The 18,776-nt window shown below is 43.2% G+C and overlaps 1 protein-coding gene across 1 annotated transcript; it reads right to left on the reverse strand.

The window, feature by feature from the left end:
- Nucleotides 1-10,310: 10,310 nt before the first annotated feature.
- LOC100283978 (uncharacterized) lies at nt 10,311-13,406 on the reverse strand. Its single transcript, NM_001370613.1, has 2 exons — nt 13,253-13,406; nt 10,311-11,584 (listed from the first exon to the last, which is right to left on the reverse strand). Exons 1-2 carry the CDS (start codon nt 13,323-13,325, stop codon nt 10,647-10,649), a joined length of 1,011 nt encoding a protein of 336 aa, NP_001357542.1. The 5' UTR covers nt 13,326-13,406; the 3' UTR covers nt 10,311-10,646.
- Between the last annotated feature and the right edge of the window lie 5,370 nt (nt 13,407-18,776).

Genomic DNA, 18,776 nt, shown 5'->3' on the forward strand with positions numbered 1-18,776 from the left:
CACGATTTTCACTCTTTCAAAGCATACTTCCGAAGATCAATATTGTGTCCCCTTCTTGTGCCATATGCAACATGATGTATGATGCTTATGCTATGCAAAATGATGTGATGATGTTATGTTACGTAGATGACATTTGTTCCGAAAGATACACACATATCCCCACACAATATTTTTGTATCAGCGCTGATTCTTCGCTGTAAGCTCTGCATTCCCTTAGGAACGTCTTTGGAGCTTCTTCGCCTTTTACTTAGGCGGTATAAGCTCTGCATTCCCTTAGGAACGTCTTTGGAGCTTCTTCGCCTTTTACTTAGGCGGTATCAGCGTTGACTTTTCGTTGTATGCTCTGCATTCCCTTAGGAACGTCTTTGGAGCAAAAACTTACACTGCGCTCCCTTTGGAACGGCTTTTTGTAACTTCAGCAACTTACTCTGCGTTCCTTAGAACGACTTTTTGTTACTTCGAAGGATTTTTAATAATTCGAAGGTCCTCCGCAAACTTTCAAGCTTCAGCAACTTAAGCCTTCGGAGAAAATAGATTTCCCTTATGACCAACCACAAAACCATTACATGAAAATCGAAATGTTCTTTATTATACAGAAAATAAAACTAAATGGAAAAGACTGCTATCAAGGTAGGATACTTGTCAATAAATGTGCTTTGACTCCGGCACGGTGCTGTTGACTGTACGAGCTTCGGACTGCTCTCTGAAGTCCCTTTGGTGTGGAGCATATTGGCTCCCTTCTGGCTGTTGGCCTTGTTGCAGCGGTGGTGGAGGTAGAGGTTGTTGCCAGGAAGCTTGAGGTTGACTTGCCGAAGCAACAAAAATTGCAGGGTGGTTACCTACGTATTCTGGGATGTAAGGCACATGGCACGAAGCAGTATGCATGACCTGCTTCGGCTGAGCTTGTTGTGCTGCAGCTTCGGCTATCTCCTTTTGCTTTTGGATGGTAACATGGCACATTCTGGTGGTATGGCCCTTGTTTTCACCGCAAAACAAGCAAAATATTCTCCTTGGTTGATCTCCAAATCTTCCGCCAAAGCCCCTGGCGCCTCTTCCTCTTGGAGCTGGTGGCCGGAAGAAGCTTTGTTGTTGCCCCGAAGCCTGTGAGGAGGGCTGCGGCCTGTGCTGCTGATTCCCCTTATCATCATTTTGAGTAGAGTTATGGATGGACCTGACATGCCTCGGATAGAATCTTCCTCCGAAGCCCCTGGTCAACTCAGAAAATCTGAAAGCCTCCTCCCTTCTTTGGCGAAAATCATTGTCGGCACGAATGTACTCGTCCATCTTTTGGAACAGCTTCTCCAGAGTCTGAGGGGGCTTCCTAGCAAAATATTGAGCTGCAGGTCCAGGACGAAGCCCCTTGATCATGGCCTCGATGACAATTTCATTGGGCACCGTTGGTGCCTGCGCCCTCAAACGCAAGAACCTTCTGACATACGCCTGAAGGTATTCTTCATGATCCTGAGTGCACTGGAACAAGGCTTGAGCAGTGACCGGCTTCGTCTGAAACCCTTGAAAGCTGGTTAACAACATATCCTTCAGCTTCTGCCATGAAGTGATTGTTCCTGGTCGAAGAGAGGAATACCAGGTCTGAGCAACACTCCTGACAGCCATAACAAAAGATTTTGCCATGACTGCAGCATTGCCACCATACGAAGACACTGTTGCTTCGTAGCTCATCAAGAACTGCTTCGGGTCTGAATGGCCGTCAAAGATGGGAAGTTGGGGTGGCTTATAGGACGGGGGCCAGGGTGTAGCCTGCAGTTCGGCGGACAGAGGAGAAGCATCATCGAAAACAAAATTTCCCTGATGGAAATTGTCATACCAGTCATCTTCGTTGACGAAGCCCTCCTGATGAAGGTCTTTCTGCTGAGGCCTTCGGTTCTGCTCATCGTGAGAAAGATGGCGAACTTCCTCAGAGGCTTCGTCTATCTGCCTTTGCAACTCAGCTAGTCGGGCCATCTTCTCCTTCTTCCTCTGCACCTGTTGATGTAGCATCTCCATATCCCTGATTTCTTGGTCTAGCTCATCCTCCTGAAGCGTCGGGCTGACGGCCTTCCTCTTCTGGCTTCGGGCCTCCCGAAGAGAGACAGTTTCCTGGTTAGGGTCCAGCGGTTGCAGAGCTGCAGCCCCAGTCGCTGAAGCTTTCTTCGGTGCCATAGCGAGGGTCTATGGCTTCCGAAGGTGTTCAAAAAACTCGAAATTGAAGTGAGTTCACCGGCGGTGGGCGCCAATGTTGGGGACTTGTTCTCAAGTGCTATGAGTTAAGAACAAGGCAACACAGAGAATGTTAAACGATAAAGTCCTTCGTCCTTTGAAGCATTATTTCCCTTAGGATATAACGATCTTCGGACGAAGGTCATGAAGAACGAACCTTCATCATCACAGTATACATTAATGAAAGACGAAGCATATGAAACATAAAAGATAGCATGAATAATCATATAACATTATCCATTTAACTTTATTATATCATCATAGAGAAATAGAAACAATATCGAATTATAAATGTACCTTCGGCTTGGAAGGAGATGAAAATACAAGTGTGACGCAAAAGCAAATGCCAAGTCAACGTGAACAGTACGGGAGTACTGTTCATCTATTTATAGACGTGGGACGCAGCCCATGTAAAATTACATTCATGTCCACTACATTTGCTAATGACTTATGAGGATCTGTCAAAGCCTAAGTAGTCTTTTCATCTTTAAGTCGGTTCCCCTTTCTGCCACTATGCCGAAGCTCCCCTGCGCATAGCTTCGGCTATGCACCATCCCTCGTACGGCTTGATGATCAGCCCGTCCTTCATCTCAATCTTCCTTCGTCTAGCTTAAGCTTCGTCCTGATCGTACTTCATGTTCACAATCTGGGTCCGAAGATATCTGTTCATACATTTCACTTGGAAGATATTGTCAAATCATGTTTTTGAGGACCTTCGGAGGACGAAGGCCCCCAACAGTTGCTACATCAAGCTTAACAACAGGGTTAATAGCCTCATGTGTTTTGCAAGATAAAAGTTCATTTTCAACAAGAAGATTGTCATGATCAAATTTAATTTGAGTATAGTCTTCCTTGATCTTTACTAGTCTATTTTGCAACTCCCTATTAGCTTCATTTAATTTGTCATATTTTTCCTTAGCATCTTTTAGGGAGTTTGTGAGCTCATTTACAGTTGATGACATAGTTTTATTTTCTTCTTTTATTTCATCACTAGCCTTTATAACTATGTCATATTTGGCATTTAAAGATTCATTTTCATTTTTCAACCTATCACTTTTAGCTTTTGACTTTCTAATGATTTGAGTATATTCTTTAAGTAAGTCATCTAACTCATCATATGAAGGTGAAGCAAATTCTTCATCACTATCACTATCACTATCATCATCAATATTAATATCATTTTGTACCTTCCGTTCACCCCTAGCCATGAGGCATAGGTGAGAAGTGGATGATGGCGATGGTGGTGGTGAAGAGAAGTCCCCGGCGATGGCAGCAACTTTTTCATCATTCTCTTCTTCACTTGAAGAAGACCCACTTGATGATTCGATGTCGGTTAGCCAGTCGCCAACAATATATGCCTTTCCATTCTTCTTCTTGTGAAACCTCTTTTGCTTTCCATCCTTCCTCTTGAAGAATTTCTTTTCCTTCTTTTCATCATCGCTGTCATCTTCTTTCTTGCCCTTGAACTTGTTCTTCTTGGGCTTGTTGCATTGATGAGCAAGATGACCAAGCTCACCACAGTTGTAGCAGTCCATCTCAGAAATGGGCTTTCTTTTGTTGGAAAAGAACTTCTTCTTTCTTGAATCAAATTTGATGCCCTCTCTATTTAGCTTCTTCAACATCTTGGTGGTCTTCCTTACCATCAAGGCAATGTTTGCATCAAGGTCATCATCACTTGAGGATTCTTCCTCAACTTGTATTTTTGCTTTTCCTTTTCTTTCATGATTTGCTTTGAGAGCCAAATCTTTTCTTTTGGAAGATGATTCTTCTTTGTCGTTGATGTGCATGTACATTTCATGGGCATTGATCTTTCCCAAAATTTGTGTGGGTGTGGTAACTGAAAGATCCATTTGATGTAGCACAGTGACAATGTGTCCATATTTGTCTATTGGGAGGACACTGAGAATCTTCCTCACAACATCCGGTTGTGAGATTTGAGTAAGCCCCAATCCATTGACTTCTTCTACAAGAATATTAAGTCGTGAGTACATAGCATTTGCATTTTCATTCGTAAGCATTTCAAAAGAATTTAACTTTCGCATGGCTATGTGATATCTTTCCTCACGTTCACTTCTAGTTCCTTCATGTAGAGCACAAATGTCCATCCACAAATCATGAGCATTTTTATGATTCCTTACTCTATTGAACACATCTTTGCAAAGGCCTCTAAAAAGGGTGTTTTTGGCCTTAGCATTCCATTTCTCATAATTGTACTCATCACCTACAAGATTTGTGGGATCTCTAGGTTCGGGGAACCCTTGTGTGGCGGCTTTATAGACACCAATGTCTATAGCCTCTAAGTATGCTTCCATACGAATTTTCCAATAAGGAAAATCGTCACCATCAAAAACGGGAGGAGGACCATCCCCACCGGACATCGCAACTCTAGCGGTTAAGCTAATCTATGAGCAACAAGGCTTTGATACCAATTGAAAGGATCACGATGCCCAAGAGGGGGGGTGAATTGGGCTTTTCTAAAAATCAACACTAATTAAAACCTAAGCAAGAGCTAAACAAGAGCCCAACTTCACCCCAACAACTAGCACTAAGAATGTAATACTAGAAATGTAACAAAGCTAAGATAATACTTCAAATACTTGCTAAACAAATAAACAATGTAAAGTGCTTGAATTAAGTGCGGAATGTAAAGCAAAGTTTAGAAGACTCCTCCAATTTTTCCTGAGGTATCGAAGAGTCGGCACTCTCCACTAGTCCTCGTTGGAGCACCCGCGCAAGGGTATCGCTCCCCCTTGGTCCTCGCAAGAACCAAGTGCTCACTACGAGATGATCCTTTGCCACTCCGGCGCGGTGGATCCCTCGATACCGCTTACAAACTTGAGTCGGGTCACCAACAAGATCTTCACGGTGATCACCGAGCTCCCAACGCCACCAAGCCGTCTAGGTGATGCCGATCACCAAGAGTAACAAGCCGTAGACTTTCGCTTGACCAAGAGAAGCCTAATGCAAGTGGTGTGTGCTCTAGGTGGCTCTCACTAGCGCTAATGAGGAACAAGCGCGGATTATGATTCTCTAATCTCCTCACTAGGCTTTTGGTGCTTGCAATGCTCTACCAATGTGCTGGAATAAATGTGGAGTGCAAGACATTGAATATGGTGGGTGGAGGGGGGTATAAATAGCCCTCACCCACCAACTAGCCGTTACAGGCAATTTACTGCGCGATGGCGCACCGGACAGTCCGGTGCGCCACCGGTGCGCCAACGGTGCGCCACCGGTGCGCCAACGGTCACTTCCAACGGCTAGTTCTGACAGAGAGCCGTTGGACTCATGGCGCACCGGACAGTGAACAGTCCACTGTCCGGTGCACACCGGACAGTCCGGTGCGGTGTCCGGTGTGCCACTAAAATTCAACTCTGAACACTGCGCTCTCGGGTTTCTGCGAAGGGAAATCACTGCCGTGGACCAGCCTGGCCCCACCTGGCAGAGGGTGCACCGGACAGTCCGGTGCACACCGGACAGTCCGGTGCCCCTAAGCCAGAAACACTAAGACTTGTTTTTCAGCTGATTTTCAAATCGGTTTTCGCTCTAACTTGTGTGTGAGTTCTAGAGTGACACCTAGCACTGTATATGAGTGTGATTGTGCACCAACACTACACTAGAACTCTCTTGGTCAAACTACTCATCGACAACCCCTCTTTATAGTACGGCTAAAAGAGAATAAAAGACCTAACTAAATCGCGAGTGTCCACATCTCCTTGACACTCGGACTCCGTAGACCTTCACCTTTTGTTCCATCGTTTTAGCCGTCGCTTCGAGTTCTTATTTCCGGGATTGTTTTCACCGTTGTAGTACTTCTACCTGTCATGCGACCTAACTTACCATTTGTCTCTGCAAAACACACGTTAGTCACATATAATATTACGTTGTCATTAATCACTAAAACCATCCAGGGGCCTAGAAGCTTTCACCGACCCTAAGGAAGCTCACCTTACGGCCGTAAAACGAATCTTGAGATATTTAGTTTATACTCCTAAGTTTGGGCTTTGGTATCCTAGGGGATCCACATTTGATTTAATTGGTTATTCGGATGTCGATTGGGCAGGGTGTAAGATTAATAGAAAGAGCACATCGGGGACTTACCAGTTCTTGGGAAGATCCTTGGTGTCTTGGGCTTCAAAGAAGCAAAATTCCGTAGCTCTTTCTACCGCCGAAGCCGAGTACATTGCCGCAGGCCACTGTTGCGCGCAACTACTTTGGATGAGGCAAACCCTTAGGGACTATGGTTACAAATTAACCAAAGTTCCTCTTCTACGTGATAATGAGAGTGCAATCCGCATGGCGGATAATCCTGTTGAGCATAGCCGCACTAAGCACATAGCCATTCGGTATCACTTTCTAAGGGATCACCAACAAAAGGGAGATATTGAGATTGCATATATTAACACTAAGGATCAATTAGCCGATATCTTTACCAAGCCTCTTGATGAACAAACCTTTAACAAACTTAGGCATGAGTTAAATATTCTTGATTCTAGGAACTTCTTTTGTTGATTTGCACACATAGTACATTCATATACCTTTGATCATGTCTCTTTTATATATGCTATGACTAATGTGTTTTCAAGTGAATTTCAAACCAAGTCATAGGTGTATTAAAAGGAAATTGGAGTCTTCGGCGAAGACAAAGGCTTCCACTCCACTCCATAACTCATCCTTCGCCGTTGCTCCGAGCAACTCTCCGGCTTTGGTATAATCTTCACTCATATGTTTTATTTGCCAAAGGGGAGAAAAGTAGTTCAAAGGGCTTATATCTCACTCAAGTATTCGTTTTTGGCGATTCATGCCAAAGGGGGAGAAAGTATTAGCCCAAAGCAAAAAGACCGCACCACCACCCTAATTTTAAAAACTAATGATTTTCAATTAGGCAATTTCAAATTGGTATCTTATTGTGTTTAAAAGGGGAAGAAGTTAGTATTTTCAAAAGTGATATCTTAAAACCCTCTTGAACACTAAGAGAAGAATTTATTGAGGGGGAGTTTTGTTTAGTCAAAGGAAAAGCATTTGAAACAGGGGGAGAAAATTTCAAATCTTGAAAATGCTTCGCGAAATCTTATTCATTTATCTTTGACTATTTGCAAAAAGAACTTTGAAAAGAATTTACAAAAGAATTTGCAAAACAAAACTTGTGGTGCAAGCGTGGTCCAAAATGTTAAAAATGAAGAAACAATCCATGCGTATCTTAAAAGTATTTATATTGGCTCAATTCCAAGCAACCTTTGCACTTACATTTTGCAAACTAGTTCAATTATACACTTCTATACTTGCTTTGGTTTGTGTTGGCATCAATCACCAAAAAGGGGGAGATTGAAAGGGAATTAGGCTTACACCTATTTCCTAATTGATTTTGGTGGTTGAATTGCCCAACACAAATAATTGGACTAACTAGTTTGCTCTAGTCTATAAGTTATACAGTTGCCAAAGGTTCACACTTAGCCAATAAAAAGAACAAGAAATGGGTTCAACCAAAAGAGCAAGGGATAACCGAAGGCTGCCCTGGTCTGGCGCACCGGACTGTCCGGTGTGCCACCGGACAGTGTCCGGTGCACCAGGGAACTCGACGCCCAACTTCGCATCTTCGGGATTTTTCAGAGGCGCTTCGCTATAATTCCACTCCGCTATAATTCCAGAGGAGAGCGACTCTGAACTCGCCAGCTTCGGATTTCCGCTCCGCTATAATTCACCGGGCATGTCCGGTGCACACCGGACTGTCCGGTGAGCCAGCGAAGCAACGGCTACTTCGCGCCAACGGTCGACTGTAGGCGCATTGAATGCGCGCCAGCGCACGCAGAAGTCAGAGCACACGCGGGAGGCACACCGGACAGTCTACAGGACTTGTCTGGTGCACCACCGGACAGCCAGGCGGGCCCCCACGTCAGAGCTCCAACGGTCGGAACCCAACGACCTGGTGACGTGGCTGGCGCACCGGACAGTGTCCGGTGGCGCACCGGACTGTCCGGTGTGCCATGCGACAGCAGCCTCCACCAAACGGCTAGTTTGGTGGTTGGGGCTATAAATACCCCAACCACCCCCACATTCAAGTCATCCAAGTTTTCCAACTTCCAACCACTTACAAGAGCTCTAGCATTCAATTCTAGACACACCCAAGTGATCAAATCCTCTCCCAATTTCACAAAAGCTTTAGTGTTAAGTGAGAGAGATTTGTTGTGTTCTTTTGAGCTCTTGTGCTTGGATTGCTTTCTTTCTCATTCTTTCTTGAGATCAAACTCACTTGTAATTGAGGCAAGAGACACCAATCGTGTGGTGATCCTTGTGGGAACTTTGTGTTCCAAGTGATTGAGAAGAAAAGCTCACTCGGTCCAAGGGACCGTTTGAGAGAGGGAAAGGGTTAAAAGAGACCCGGTCTTTGTGACCACCTCAACGGGGAGTAGGTTTGCGAGAACCGAACCTCGGTAAACAAATCCGCGTGTCACACTCTTTATTCGCTTGCGATTTGTTTTGCACCCTCTCTCGCGGACTCGATTATATTTCTAACGCTAACCCGGCTTGTAGTTGTGATTAATTTTGTAAATTTCAGTTTTGCCCTATTCACCCCCCTCTAGGCGACTTTCAATGATAACCTTAGGCGTCACCCCCATCCTAAAGGCATCACTAAAGAATTAGTTGTGGCTCATCATTTGCTCCCCTTGACCCCCTTAGTTGTTGGATCCTGCTTGTCCCATGCGTGGTCACCACCCTTTTATAATTCCTACAATGTTGTTGGCTCATTGTGGAGTTTCTCGTTGTATCTGTGTGTGCCCATGTTCTTCGTTGCAGTGGTATGTCTTGTAGTGCTTGACATTGTCGATCGTCGTTATTTAGCTTTTTATAGTATATGCTTTTGCCATTATTGTTTTCTCCCATGGCAAATGCTTGGCCATTATTGAATTCTCTGGTGGATGCTTTGTCACAGTTATCACTGGTCTCCTCTCTAGCAAATGTTTTGTTGCAAGGAATACGATGTTTGTTCCTGTTTGTGGATGCTTTGTCACAGATGTCACCTTCACTTATTCACGATGGATGCTTGGTAGTTATTAGATTCTTTGATGGACGCTTTGCCATTGTTGTCTCTTTGGTCCCCTCTCTAGTAGATGCTTTGCTACCAAGAGTGTGTTGACCCTCTACTTAGCGGATACATGGCCCGCGTCGTCACTTGGCCTTTGTTGGCGGATGCTTTGCCACCCATTCTGTTGAATGTTGGTCTGTTTTCTTTGGTTGGATGCTTTGCCACCATGTTATTGTTCAATTTATAGGAAACCATTGTGTTGATATAAGAGGTTCTTTGTCGCTCTTTCTTCTTCTTTTTTCATTTTCTTTGAGTTCACTCACCACTAGCTTAGTGATTTGTAATCTATGCTATAAGAGCTCCTTTGTTGCTATGCCGTATAATTCTCTTCCTTTTAGTAAAACATAAGCATATTTCTGACAAAAAAAGAATTCATTTGATTTTTAGATTCAAATTTTGGGGATGTTACGCATAACCATGATCATCTTGTCGTTGTCGATAACATCCTTCGTTGACATGCATCATGTGCCGAGGCAAGAAGACACTATTTCTATCGATCCATTCACGTACCACCATTCTTCATAATAAAACTGTGTATAAGTCCTGGTGTAATCGGATCGGATACAGATGAATATTATTTGTACCATATTTGTTTTCATATTTTCTTTTTTGGATCCGGACAACATCGAGTTGTGTCGGATAAGATTTAAATGACATCTTAAAAGTCCAATCTTAAGTATACAAATACGAATATAAATCGAATACTGAATACCTAGACTAGAATATGGATCTGATGTCATCCCTTTTAGGTAGATCGAATTCGAATACAGACGTATAATATTCGTATCATCTACATCCCTATAAGTGAGGTTTTAACATTGGTTGGCTCTACATTCACACACACCTAACCAATAAAACACATATATTTTTGTGTTTCATTAAAATTAAAGTCTACTCATATGATATATAGAAACTACATCAATGTTCACTGTGACTAGTGAATTCATTAAATACGTATTAGTAGCACAGAAAGTCCACTGAAAGTTTCGACACAAAGTCAACAGATAACTTAGTGACATAAATCCCTTAGCCGTCCAAAGAGCTGGCTTTTTTATTCGAAGTTCAATTTCAGTGAAAACACAAAAAAATCAAAGAAAAATATTGATCACACTTCACACGCGTTGCCCATGCGTTGGTCTCTCGACGACTCGACGCGTATAAGAATCCTCATGGCATACTCATCTGAGAGTAGCCTTAGACACTCCCAGTGGTGGTCGCAAAGCAATACATGATCGCCTGCAGCTGGGATGCATAAGTATACAGGTTGCATGCAGTGATACATATATACCTATTGATTGATGTGTGTAGACTGTAGGGTATGTGGACGTGTTCCTCGATCGAGCTAGCTTCAGTTGAACTTGATGGGGTAGACGCGCTGCATGTTGGGGTAGAAGAGCCCCCAGTTCTGCTCCACGCCGCTCTGCTTGAGGTTCTCGTTGAACATGGAGAAGAGGATGGTCTCGATGGCGCCCGGGTGGCGCGGCGTTCCCCGGCCGACGTGGTTGATCAGGTTCTGGTTGTAGATGGCCGCATTCTCGGGCGACGCCGCGACGCCGCCAGCGGACGGCCACCCGCTCTCCGACACCACAAGGGTGACGCCGGAGCCCCCGTGGTTGGCCATCGCCACGTAGAAGGAGTCGACGGTGGCGTCGAAGAGGTTCTGGTACTCGTAGGCGCCGTCCTGGAGGACGGTGCCCGGAGCGGTGAAGAGCGCGTAGCTGAGGTCCATGGCAGCCGGGTTGGTGGCGTAGGTGAAGTAGGGGTAGACGCTGGCCATGAGAGGCGCGCCGGTGCGCGCCAGGAACCTGAGGACGGGGCCCATGAACCCCTGCGCCTCGTCCGTGAACTCGGCGGCGGACGGCGGCTTGTAGCCGCCGAGGATGGCCTGCGACACGGACGTGGTGACCTTGATGCCGTCCAGGCCGGCGGCGACCAGCGCGGCGCGGACGTTCTCCATGGCCGGGACCAGGCTCTGCGCCGCGCCGCCTTCCACCTCGTTGCCCACGCAGACGCAGCGGAAGGCGACCTTGGGGTAGGCCTGGATGTTGTTGCGGACCCACGACGCGGCCGCGGCGGGGCTGGCGGCGAGGCTGGACAGCACGTCATTGGGCGCGCCGGCCACGACGCGGATGCCCGTGCCGCCCACGGCCTGGAGAGCCGCCTGGTCCGGCGCGTAGATCCGCATCAGCGGGATGCCGTTGTCCTTGTACATGCCGATGACGGTGCTCGCCGGCGGCAGGTTGTCGCCGCTCATGCCGTAGGACACCCCGATGGACTCCACCACGGCTGCACGTACATATGTACGTACTTCTCCGGTTAAACTTATATTTAATTAGTTAATTAATTAATCATGGTAAACTGTGAACACAATAATGGAAAAAGGAAACTTAGGGGTCATTTATTGTATTTTAGTCCTTAAATTGCTAAATATAACAAAATAATTTTATACTCTTTTCGTTCTTTTTTATTTGTCACAGTTTAGTTAAAAAATAACTATCGGACGACAAATATTTAAGACCAAAGGTAGTGTTTAGCAATTTAGAGACTAAAATAAAATAAAATATAAAAACTAGAAATTAGTATCTAGAAATCAAACGCCTCATTATTCATGAAACAACATAGGCAGCGAGCGTGTAACTGATTTTTTTAATCGTTATTCAATAGTTTAATAGTCTGATAGATATCCTCTCACATGTTATCTATATATGCATGGAGAAGACATTTAACTTTCCCATCTGTCTCTCTCAATCATTTCATCACAGTCGACGTTACAAGCAACTGATTATATTTACTGTGAGTTGCCGCGAGCATACTCAGCATAGAGCAAGCTAGAGAGACAGCCCCCGACCGTTGGCTGGTCCACCTATGGCCTTGTTCGGTTATTGATATTCCATGTGGATTGAAGTGTATTGGGTAGGATTGGGATGTATTTTGACTTGCTATGGATTTAATCCGACTCAATCCCATCCAATCCACATGGATTAACGCAAAAACGAACAAGCCCTATATGAATATGATCCATATGGATGGGTGGCCAAAGCCATTAGCTTACATCACCAATGAGTTTAGCGCGCGGCCAATAGCTAGTTTTTTTCTCACCATAGCAGAAAAGCCAGCATAGCTAGCAAGCTCGTGTATGTCCAAGATCCTCTTTTATCGTGGGTTTTAATAGCTTTTTTTTTGGTTTAATCAAAAGACTTACCAAACAAGCATATACGAGAACATCTTCCAAGGCCAAAATCTAGGCAGAAATAGAGAAACCAAAACCGTTTCTTTTTTTTTTTTGCAACGAGCTAAAGCCATCAAAATACGGTTTTCTCTAACTTCACTGTTTTTCTAAGAAGTCAAAGTACTGCCAAAAAGACACTAACGTTATTACTCTAAGACCTCGTTTGCATCCTTTGAATTCAACTCCATTCTCTAACAACCATATAACCTAGGCACAGACTAATTAAGCTAATATGCTTTTTATGCGGAATATATCTGTATACCATTGTTATCCATACGAGAAAAATATTTACGTGTTATATTTCTAGTATAGGGTAGCGAGCCGAAAAACATGTTGTAAGTTTTCAAATAGAAATATAGTCTGGTGATATAAAAAATCAATTTACATCAATCGTCCTACAAATCTGAGACAGGCTTATACTTAAACTTTGGAAAATGATGTAATATCAAATTCCAAACCAAATAACCTACCTATAGATTCTAATCCTCTAAAATGAAAGAATCCATACGGACCCTAACAGCAATAATGGAACAACAAAAAACAGCAGCCGTTGTGCCAAAAGAGTGAAACTACAGCTGCTGCAGGTGCTGCAATCACATTTTTTTAACACATAAGTTATTGTGAAACGTTTATATTTCACAAAAAAAAAAACTGTTTTCGTCTCTCTAGCTACAAGTACAAATATTACCCTGAAAACATTTAATGCTGTAAGTAAACGAGAATACCGATGTTGGCCAAGACGCTGAGAAGCAACGGCGTCGTAGTAGCCAACATGGAGGCTGCACTCTGCCTTGCCATCCCCGTGTTCAACAAGAGGCTACTGTGTATCTTCTGCCTATGCTTACACGCCTCTCCAAAAAAAACTCTCTGCTTGTATTTGCTTCGATGGAACAGACCACTGGCAGCAGCCCTCTTATATAGAAGAACTTTAGATAGATATCAGGGCCCAACGTCAGTCGTCACCACAGCACCGACAAGCTCTTCTTTTCAATCTCCAGCACCGACATGAGTTTGCCTAGCTCTTCCATTTTTTTAGAAATCGTTTTCCCTTTTTTTGGACTTGAAGCTTTTTTATATAAAAAAAGAAATGTATTTTTTTCATCTATTTACCGTGGATGTCTGCAGGGTACACCGAATCGATACGTTAGATTAAATCTATTCGATTCCTGTACGTGCTCATTGTTTAGATACTCATAAAACTAAACTTCCAAAGTGATATATACGGCTCTCCGAATTCGAGTAACGATGTTATTCTAGTCCATAATCTTTTAAGTAGGGATGAAACGTATATTATTCGGATATCAATTTTTTTATTTTTTTCTTTGATTGTAAATAATTATGGTATAAAATCTGCTATGTGAATTTATATTTTTGTTTTTAGTATTAATCTCGTAAAGTTTCATAAAAAAGTTCACCTCAAATCTATCATATATCTTCTCAAATGTTAGATATGAAATCCGAATAGAATTCGGATACGAATACAGATAATTTTTTACCTTTTATGTTATAGAGAGCAAATAATGTATAAAACCATTTATGCAAAATTTTATTCTTATCTATAATAATGTGCTTGATAACCTCAGAAAAGATTAGCATCAAATTTCATAGATATATTTTTTTAATATTAAATTTATTTTAACAGTTCAGGTACCCGTTTTCATCCCTACTTTTAAGGTTATCGATGTTAGTCTCCAAACTATTGGCTAGCTGTAGTTGTTATTCTGGACCCTAAACTTGATGTTGAGTCTCATATAAGTCCAAATAAGGTTTAATCCAATATGAGGGCTTGTTTGGGACTTGTTTGGGAGAAGAGGATAAGAAGGGATTGAAGAAGCTAAAATTCTCTTGCTATTTAATTTTAAATATTAAAAGAATTTTCGTCCTTTTAACCCCTCTAATCTCATTGCTCTCAAACGACCCCGAGTCATTCATTAACTTTGGGAGTGTTTGGTTTGAGGAATCACCCCATCCAAAATGTGGTGATGCATCATGGGTCCATTCCTCAAATTTGGTAGGATGACCCCATTCCTCATATTAGTACTAACTAACTAACTATAAGGAATGAGGTGATGATGGATCAACTCATTCTATTCCACAAACCAAACAAAAAAATGAGGAGTGAGAAGATGATAGACTAGCTCATTCCTCGAACCAAACATGTTATTTGTGTTTGACGTGAACCTACAACGTGTTTGGTTCCAGGTTTTGATTCGTTCGTCATGGACTGATCCTGTATGATGAAGAAGGATCATCTCGTCCGACATTTTCAAGGAACGAGAGTTACCTTTTCGTTGATCACCTGGGATACTACGAGAAATGACTTCGCGACGCAAACCAAACGCCATGGTTAACCTCATCTGTTGGATCGGATGATTCCTCATGGCTTCGTGATGCAAACCAAACAGCTTGCTAATATATGGGATGCATCTTTTCCCTATATTCCTCGTCATTAGCACGTAGCCAGGATTGCAGATTGATGATTTATAAATAACTAATTTTATCCGAACTCAAAATTAACTAACGAGTTAGTACTATCGTTTGTTGGATCATTCAGACGCGGTGAATCGTACTAGTTAAAAGCTGATGACCTTTGCGCTGCATATGCTTCCGGAAATATTATACTGAGAGAACGATATATAGTAGAAATGATCCCCTTTTGCTGAAATGTGGCCGTCGCAGTTAGAAAAGGACACCTAATCGCATCCGATTGAAACGCCATAACTCACCGCTAGCAGCTGAAAACACAGTTGGGGATAAAAAGGGACAATGAATCGCATCTGATTGGAATGCCATAGCTCACGGCTAGCTTAAGGCACAAGACCGAGCTCAGATGCTGTTGGGTCTATGCTTCGTCGCCGAAGGTCTTATAGAAAGAAGTGATCCTCGGACGAAGCTGTTTATACAAGATAGCCGAAGGCTCCTCTTCGTAAAGCTTCGGCATTGCAAACCGACTTAAAGATAGAATGACCTTTTAGCCCATAAAGGTCTGAGTCAATGTTGTAAGTTTTTATAAGGGGCATACTTGTAATTCCTCACAGGCTGCGTCCTGTGCCTATAAATAGTGAACAGTATTCCGTTACTGTTCACAGATTCTGGTATTTGCAATCGCATCTCTCGGAATACAACCTTTGTCAAGGCATAGGTATTATTGGTATTTAATGATTCAATATGTTAAATAAATATGATTTGATGTATCTGTGAGACATTTATCCATCTTATATCTTTTATTTTGTATTATCTTACAATGTTTATTGGAAGTTTATTACGAAGGTTCAACTTCGTAATAAGACTCTTATCAACCTTCGTCCAAGACCCATTATCCTCAAAGGAATAATGCTTCACGGACGAAGGATAATATCATTTAACATTTTATGTTGCCTTATTCTTAATTCATAGCATTTGAGAACAAGTCCCCAACATTGGCGCCCACCTCCGGTGAACTCACTTCCACTTTTTGAGCTGATGGCTTCGTTCAACGACCAAGCTGGAGCTGCTTCGGACTCGAAGCTGGTGCTCCCGATCACAGGTGGCTCGTCCTCAGAGCCAGCTAACAAGAAGCAGAAGAAGGAAGCACAGAGAAGGGTACAGCATGTTGGGGTGCAAGGACCCTTCATCAAGTCAAGATGGTCTCACATTCCTATTACCTTCTCTCAAGAGGACCTTCAGCTCAAAGATTACCCACACAACGATGTCATGGTTATCTCTTGTGTTATCAAAGGATTTCTGGTCCACAATATCTTGGTCGACACAGGTAGTGCAGCTGACATCATATTTGCTAAAGCCTTCAGACAAATGCAAGAGCCAGAAGATAAGATTCATGATGCTACACATCCTCTTTGTGGCTTCGGAGGAAGACAGATTGTAGCACTGGGCAAGATCACCATGTCAGTCACCTTCGGATTCATCAACAACACTAGAACTGAGCAAGTTGTGTTTGACATTGTTGACATGGAATATCCTTACAATGCAATTATTGGTCGTGGTACTCTTAATGCCTTCGAAGCAATCCTTCATCCTGCCTATCTTTGCATGAAGATACCTTCGGATCAGGGACCCATTGCTATCCATGGAAGTCAGGAAGCTGCAAGAAGGGCCGAAGGCAATTGGACTGACTCAAAAGCAATCCATAACATAGATGGAGCTGAAGCTTGTGAACAGTACAAGTTCAGGAGGGAGAAAGCAGCTTCAGCAGACCAGCCGAAGCCTATGCTCTTATGTGAGGACATAGCAGAGCAGAAGGTGCTGTTAGGATCTCAGTTATCCGAAGAGCAAGAGAAAACCTTGATAAGGTTTTTGTTCAATAACAAGGATGTTTTTGCATGGTCAGCCAATGATCTTTGTGGAGTTAATAGAGATGTTATCGAGCACTCGCTCAATGTCGATCCATCCTTCAGACCCAGAAAGCAAAGGCTTCGGAAAATGTCAGATGATAAGGCCGAAGGTGCTCGCAACGAAGTCAAAAGACTCCTCAGTGCAGGAGTTATTAGAGAGGTGAAGTACCCAGAATGGCTGGCTAACAATGTTATGGTAAAAAAGGCCAATGGCAAGTGGCGAATGTGCATCGATTTTACAGATATTAACAAGGCTTGTCCGAAGGATGAATTCCCACTACCAAGGATAGACTCTTTAGTTGATGAAGCAGCTTCGTCAGAGCTCATGAGTCTGTTAGACTGCTATTCAGGCTATCACCAAATTTGGATGAAGAAGGAAGATGAGCCGAAGACTAGCTTCATCACTCCAAGTGGCACATATTGCTATCTTCGGATGCCTGAGGGGCTCAAAAACGCTGGAGGAAGTTTCAGCCGAATGACTGCGAAGGTTCTTCAATCTCAAATAGGCAGAAATGTGCTAACTTATGTTGATGACATCATTGTCAAAAGCACGAAGCAGGAGAATCATATTGCTGATTTGCAGGAGACCTTTGCCAGTTTCAGGCAAGCTGGCTTAAAGTTAAATCCAGAAAAATGTGTCTTCGGAGTGAAGAAGGGGAAATTTCTTGGATGCTTGGTTTCAACAAAGGGAATTGAAGCCAATCCAAGTAAAATTGAAGCTATACTTCGAATGGAGCCACCAACTACAAAGAAGGGGGCTCAAAGATTGACAGGAAGATTGGCATCTCTCAATAGATTCATATCCAGATCAGCAGAGAGAAATTTACCATTCTTCGAAGTGCTGAAGTCGGCCGAAGTCTTTCAATGGGGACCAATCCAGCAGAAGGCTTTCGAAGAACTGAAACAGTATTTGATAGATCTAACAACACTGACTCCACCAATGCCAGGGGCTCCTTTATTATTATATGTGGCAGCTTCGCACTCAGCGGTAAGTGCAGCGCTTGTCCAAGAGAAGCTTGATGGTCAAGTCAGAAGGCAGGCCCCAATATATTTTGTTTCCGAAGTCCTTAGTTTATCAAAGAAAAATTATACAGAGTTGGAGAAGATACTGTATGCTGTCTTGATGGCCTCCAGGAAGCTTCGGCACTATTTCCAAGCTTACAACATAATTGTTCCTTCTTCACAACCTCTGAAGGATATTATGAGGAACCGAGAAGCTACTGGAAGGATTGGAAAATGGGCTGCAGAGCTCAATGAATTTTGTATTGAATATGTTCATAGATCTTCGATTCAGTCACAGGCACTAGCAGACTTTATTGCTGATTGGACGCCAGGGGCTCAGGAGGAGGAAACAAATAAAGACAACGAAGCCTGGACAGTGTTTTGTGATGGATCTTGGGGAACCTTCGGAGCAGGAGCGGCTGCTGTGTTGGTTTCACCTTCCAAAGTCAAAACTTGTTATGCAGCAAAGCTTGATTTTAATTGCACAAACAACATTGCTGAGTACGAAGCATTGATTCTAGGTCTTCGAAAGTTAAAAGCAATGGGAATCAGAAGAGCCATACTTAAAACTGATTCCCAGATTGTTTCGGGTCATATTGACAAAAGTTGCAAGGCTAAGGATCCGAAGCTTGAAAAATATCTGGATATGGTTCGAAGAGTTGAAGCTTCCTTCGAAGGGTTTTCTGTCAAAAATATCCCTAGAGGACAAAATGAGCATGCTGATTTGCTAGCTAAGTCAGCAGCACAAGGGCTGCCTTTACCTTCGGATGTATTTTTCGAAACAATAAAAGCACCTTCGGTGGAACTTCTTGAAAGAGCAGTTCTTAATATATCTCCTGTTTTTAGCGAAGATTGGAGAACCGAGGTCATCTCTTATCTTCAGGGTAACTTTCTTTCAGATGACGAAGCTTATAAC

The sequence above is a fragment of the Zea mays genome, chromosome 6, assembly GCF_902167145.1.
Source record: "Zea mays cultivar B73 chromosome 6, Zm-B73-REFERENCE-NAM-5.0, whole genome shotgun sequence".
Classification (NCBI taxonomy): Eukaryota; Viridiplantae; Streptophyta; class Magnoliopsida; order Poales; family Poaceae; genus Zea; species Zea mays.

What these genes read in the sequence shown, in the direction of transcription:
- LOC100283978 (NM_001370613.1), bottom strand. Translation starts at nt 13,325, where the DNA reads ATGGCAAGGCAGAGTGCAGCCTCCATGTTGGCTACTACGACGCCGTTG. An exon ending in CAGCGTCTTGGCCAACATCG is followed by an intron (nt 11,585 to 13,252) that starts GTATTCTCGTTT and finishes ATGTACGTGCAG; the next exon opens with CCGTGGTGGAGTCCATCGGG.